Source organism: Oncorhynchus masou, chromosome 15 (genome assembly GCF_036934945.1).
Source record: "Oncorhynchus masou masou isolate Uvic2021 chromosome 15, UVic_Omas_1.1, whole genome shotgun sequence".
NCBI lineage: Eukaryota > Metazoa > Chordata > Actinopteri > Salmoniformes > Salmonidae > Oncorhynchus > Oncorhynchus masou.
The window spans coordinates 63,131,780-63,137,779 of NC_088226.1; the positions used below are offsets into that span (position 1 = coordinate 63,131,780).

The following is a 6,000-nucleotide window of genomic DNA, read 5'->3' on the forward strand; positions in this document are numbered from 1 at the left end:
GGATTTGGAGGATGGCAGGAAAAAAAACACTGCCTACCCGAATGCAGTGGCAACTATAACGTTTGGTGAAGGAGGAATCATTACATTACATTTAAGTCATTTAGCAGACGCTCTTATCCAGAGCGACTTACAATGGTCAGGTGCTGTTCTTCATGGTTCTGGCTAGACCCCTTAGTTCTAGTGAAGGGAAATGTTAAGGCTACAGCATACAATACATTCTAGACTATTTTTATTTAACTAGGCAAGTCAGTTAAGAACAAATTCTTATTTGCAATGACGGCCTCCCCCGGCCAAACCCTAACCCAGATGGCGCTGGGCCTATTGTGCTCCGTCCTATGGGACTTCCAATCACGTCCGGTTGTGATACAATCTGGAATCAAACCAGGGTCTGTAGTGACGCCTCTAGCACTGAGAGGCAGTGCTTTCGACCGCCGTGCAACTCGGGAGCCCACTACAGTTTCGGGACGGTCCTTTCCTGTTTCAGCATGACAAAGCCCCTGTGCACAAAGCGAGTTCCATACACAAATGGTTTGTCAAGATCGGTGTGGAAGAACTTGACTAGCCTGCACAGAGCCCTGACCTTGAATTGATTTGAAAGGAGAGAGAGAGAGGTTGGAGGAGACCCACATTTTGGAAGTATATTTCTGTCTTAGGACATACCAATATACACTTTTCTTCAGTTTGCTTGCCATAGTCAGAATTTTCACAAAGTAAAAAACGGTGACATTTCAAAACCACTGCGTACAGGCTATCAATTTGTATAGGACTACAGCACGTTTCGCGCTGGGTTTACTCCTTCATGGTGCACTATATGGTTTATTACTTTTACAACAAAGTTAATCGTTTTGTTGCAGGAAGGATGCGTGACAACGAATTGTATTTGAGTGTCTGCTGTTCCTAAACACTGCACGCTCAGCTGAACAGGAGGAATCGTGAGCTGGTGCTGACAATGTAAATCAGGTTTGGACGTGGGGAGAATTTTCCGCAGGGCACCTTTCAGTACTAGTGCTGCGGACAGCAAACGACGAAAGGCCAGGAGTTTTCAAACTTTTCTTGACCAGGGACGCCCGCCCAGGCAAACCGGCGACCCTCATCATACGCTATCAAGAAGAAAAACGTGGGAAAAAAGCGTTTTTTTCATGAGGAAGTGTAAACTATAATATAGTCTATTAGCGTAGAGAAAATGCTGCTGTTGTTAAACTAATTGTCTGCAACTCTACACATGTTTCCATTGAGCTGATGTTGCAGCGTTGAAGACATTCAATCTTCATCTCTACCATCTAAATTGTTAACATACACAATCTGCATACATTCTATCCAAGGCAATAATCAGCTAATCAAAAACCATTATCGACATAAATCCCATAAAAACACACTTAAAGCAGCAACACCGGCAAGTGCGCAGTTATAACCTACTGAAACTGTCCATTCCTTACCGCAGTATATTATGAGCAGACTGGTCAGTAGCACCGCAGCCCAGAAAGTTGAAGACATTCTTGGCCAGGTAGTGACATTTCTCCGCCGACCCAGTTTACGAGACGAAGCCATTGAGTTTCAGTTAACCCGTAGCGAAAGAAATTGAACAATTCACCAGCCAGGTCGCGCTCGATGGGAGCGCCTCTCGCCACGAGTAATCCCAAAAAAAGACATCTCCAGAGTGTGCTAGTCCAAGATAAACCCCGGTGTCCGGGCGTAGGCTAATGCACTGTGAAAAGGAATGCTGTCTGGTGCCTGGTGGATGTCCGTTTCAATAGTACATATTATTTAAATAGGATATGATCCAATTACGAATCAGACATGAAGCTACGTGTTATACGTATCCTTGTTCTCTGAGAATGGATTCAATGAATTCTAAGAATTCAAAGCAGGTCGTTGACATTTCCCAAAAATAGAGGGAGAAATGTTCGCGCAACCTCATGCCACACACTTGGGGCTATAAGACAATCTGAAACTTGGGGGTCACGCTTTTTCAGATACTGCTCAATTGTCTGCTTCCTTCAAGCGGTCTCGGGGGCGTTTTGACTCCAGGCACATGCAGGCAACATTGGGGACAGTCAAGACATCGCAATTATCGAATGACTGACCCATCACCGCAGTACAAAAGGAGCGCTAGCAATTTCAACCAATCACCGCACATAATAGCGTATTATATGGTTTAATCAAGCCACACGTCTACAAACTTTTCCCAGTGACCCTCGTCAGCGCATTTTCGAGACAAATTGGACAAAAATCATATTACCAGGGAAAAAGTCAGAATTCCCCCAGAAAAACAAAGCATTTTATGCCAGCAAATATCCCAACAAATCCTGGAGGGACTCAACATGTGAATCAATCCACCAGAGCGGAGGGGCCTAATGGGAGGGATATGTAAACTGAAATGTGTTGTTATTGGCAGAGGTTTCAAACTCTTTGTTATTGGTCTATTAACTTTTACCACATGGTGATGTCACCAGGCAAACCAAACTCCACCCATGCGAAACCTGCTGATTGGAATGTCCTGTGTAGCTTGTATTTTCAACCAGCAACTATTACATTATCGATTTTTTTCTCACTTTTACAGTGTTAGATTCTTCAGCTGCTGTATAGTAGGATATTATACTAGCTAGCTGTTTACGGAGAGAGTCAATCACACAGCGAGTATCACACCATCCCATACAAGTCTAATACGTTTGGCTCTATCGAGCACATCTTGTACTCACACATTTCTATACCCAGTGAGAGTTTGGAAACACAAAGCTACATTCTGGGATTCTAAAAAACGTCTGCCCTGTTACTTGGACATTCATCTTCTGCACATTCCACCACTCCAGTGTTTAATTACTATATTGTAATGAATTCGCCACCATGGTCTATTTATTGCCTTATCTCCCTTATCTCACCTCATTTGCACATGTTGTATATAGACTTTTTCTACTTTATTATTGATTGTATGTTTGTTTACTCCATGTGTAGTTCTGTTGTTGTATGTGTCAAACTGCTTTACTTTATCTTGGCCAGGTCGCAGTTGCAAATGAGAACTTGTTCTCAACTAGCCTACCTGGTTAAATCATATATATTTTTTAAACACTTTTTATCCCGGAGTCGCCTCTTCACTGTTGATGTTGAGACTGGTGTTTTGCGGGTACTATTTAATGAAGCTGCAGATGAGGACTTGAGAGGCGTCTGTTTCTGTCACGTTCTGACCTTAGTTCCTTTATGTCTTTGTTTTAGGTTGGTCAGGGCGTGAGTTGGGGTGGGTAGTCTTCTTTTTTCTCTGTTATATTTCTATGTGTTTGGCCTAGTATGGTTCTCAGAGGCAGGTGTCATTAGTTGTCTCTGATTGAGAATCATACTTAGGTAGCCTGTTTTCCCCATTTTGGTTGTGGGTGTTTAATTTCTGTTTAGTGTCTGTTCACCTGGCAGAACTGTTTCGTTTTCTCTTTGTTATTTTGTGTAGTGTTCCGTTTTTCAATTAAAATATGATGAACACTTAAAACGCTGCATTTTGGTCCTCCTCTCCTACCACCAACGGGAATCGTTACAGTTTCTCAAGCGAGCCACTCTGATGTACTTATCCTCTTGCTCAGTTGTGCACTGGGGTCTCCCACTCCTCTTTCTATTCTGGTTAGAGCCAGTTTACGCTGTTCTGTGAAGAGTTGTACACAGCATTGTACGAGATTCAGTTTCCTGGCAATTTCCTGCAAGGAATAGCCTTCATTTCTCAGAACAGATGAGTTTCAGAAGAAAGTTCTTTGTTTCCAGCCATTGAGCCTGAACCCACAAATGCTGATGCTCCAGATTCTCAACTAGTCTAAAGGCCAGGTTTATTGCTTCAATCAGAACAACGGTTTTTAGCTGTGCTAACAATTGCAAAGGGGTTTTCTAATGATTAATTAGCCTTTTGAAATGATAAACTTGGATTAGCTAACTCAACATGCCATTGGAACACAGGAGTGATGGTTGCTGAAAATGGGCCCCTGTATCCTTTCAAGCACACCCTTGTCATTAACCTGTGGTGAGTTATTCACAATTTTCAATGAACAAATAAAGTTGTAATATGTAAGATGGCTAAATAAAGAGCAAAATGATTGATTATTATATTATTTTTGCCCGGGTCCTATAAGAGCTCTTTGTTACTTCCCACGAGCCAGGTTGTGAAAAACTCACTAATTTTAATGTTTAATAAATGTATTGTATCGTGTGTGTGTGGCAAGCTTACCATGATGGCAAAAACATCATTTGAGAGTGCGCTGACCCTGGTGCTAGAGGGGGTATGCAGCTGGAGGTTGAATGTTTGAAGGGGTACGGGACTATAGAAAGTTTGGGAACCACTGGTGTAGGGAAATGTAACAACTCTCAAATTCTTGGACGATGCTCTGATAGTCTATGATATCCACATTACTTATTTTAAAGCTATATTGCCACACCCTGATCTGTTTCACCTGTATTTGTGATTGTCTCCACCCCCCTCCAGGTTACGCCCATCTTCCCCATTATCCCCTGGGTATTTATACCTTTGTTCTGTTTCTGTTGCTCATCTTGGTTGTCAAGCCAACCAACGTTTTTGTCAGCTCCTGCTTTTCCCCAGTCTCTTTTCCTATCTTCTTGGTTTTTGACCCTTGCCTGTCCTGACCCTGTACCCACATTGTTACTTTGACGCAGTCTGCATCTGGGTCTTACCTTCAAACCTGATAATTATATTCATTATATTCTTCAAGATTAATGATCAAATAATTGAAATGACCACTGAACAGATGCTAGAATGTATCTTTAAGAAACATTTCAAAGGCCTTGACAAATATGGCGCTATCATTGATGCTTAATTGTAACGGCTTTCTTCTGTTGAAGGAGGAGCGGACCAAAATGCAGCGTGGTACTTTTGAGACATATTTATTGAAGAACGAAAAAACACGAACAATACAAAAACAACAAACGGAAACGTGAAAACCCAAACAGTCCTACCTGGTAAAGACACAGAGACAGGAACAATCACCCACGAAAACACTCAAAGAATATGGCTACCTAAATATGGTTCCCAATCAGAGACAACGATAATCACCTGACTCTGATTGAGAACCGCCTCAGGCAGCCCTAGACTATGCTATATACCCCACACAACCCCAAAGACGAAACACACCACAAATAAACCCATGTCACACCCTGGCCTGACCCAATAAATGAAGATAAACATAATAAATATAGACCAGGGCGTGACAGAACCCCCCTAAGGTGCGGACTCCCAGACGCACATCAAAACAATAGGGAGGTGCAGCAAAGAGAGGAATGAACATGGGAGGACGAATTGTTCGGAGAAGGACCCTGGGATCAGCCTGGAGAATATCGCCACCCCAAAGAAGAACTGGAGGCGGCAAGAGCTGAGAGGCGCTGGTATGAGGAGGCAGCGCGGCGACGCGGATGGAAGCCCGAGAGTCAGCCCCAAAAATTTCTTTGGGGGGGGCTCAGGGAGAGTGTGGCAGAGTCAGGAGTCAGACCTGAGCCCACTCTCCCTGTTTATCGTGAGGAGACCAGAACCAGAACAGGTGTTGGAGGTGAGCGAAGCAGAGACTGTGAAGGAGTTAATGGGGAAATTGGAGGAGAGAGAAATGAGGGAGTTGCTGTGTTGGTGCTTTTTGCATGGAATTCGCCCGACAGAACGTGTCAGGGATTTGATGGCACCTGGGTCAGCGCTCCATACTCTTCCTGAGGTGCGTGTTAGTCGGCTGGTGAAGTTGGTGCCAGCCTCACGCACCAGGCTTCCTGTGCACATCCCTAGCCTTGCACGTCCTGTGCCAACACTGCTCTCAAGATCTCCAGTACGCCTTCACGGTCTAGCCCATCCTGTGCCACCTCCATACACCAGCCCTCCGGTGGCAGCTCCCCTCACCAGGCTTCCTGTGCGTGTCCTCGGCCCAGTACCACCAGTGCCAGCACCACGCATCAGGCCTACAGTGCGCCTCGCCTCTCCAGCGCTGCCGGAGTCTTCCGCCTGTTTAGCGCAGCCAGAGCCTTCCTCCTCTCCTG

At 44.4% G+C, this 6,000-nt stretch overlaps 1 protein-coding gene across 1 annotated transcript in view; it reads right to left on the minus strand.

Moving 5' to 3' along the window:
* Nucleotides 1-1,732, minus strand: part of LOC135556628 (chemokine-like protein TAFA-5) — a 123,167-nt gene extending 121,435 nt beyond the window's left edge. Inside the window, exon 1 of the mRNA XM_064989983.1 lies at nt 1,437-1,732. Within this exon, the coding sequence (XP_064846055.1) occupies nt 1,437-1,548 (112 nt within the window). The 5' untranslated portion in view covers nt 1,549-1,732. The remainder of the gene's footprint in view (nt 1-1,436) is intronic.
* Between the last annotated feature and the right edge of the window lie 4,268 nt (nt 1,733-6,000).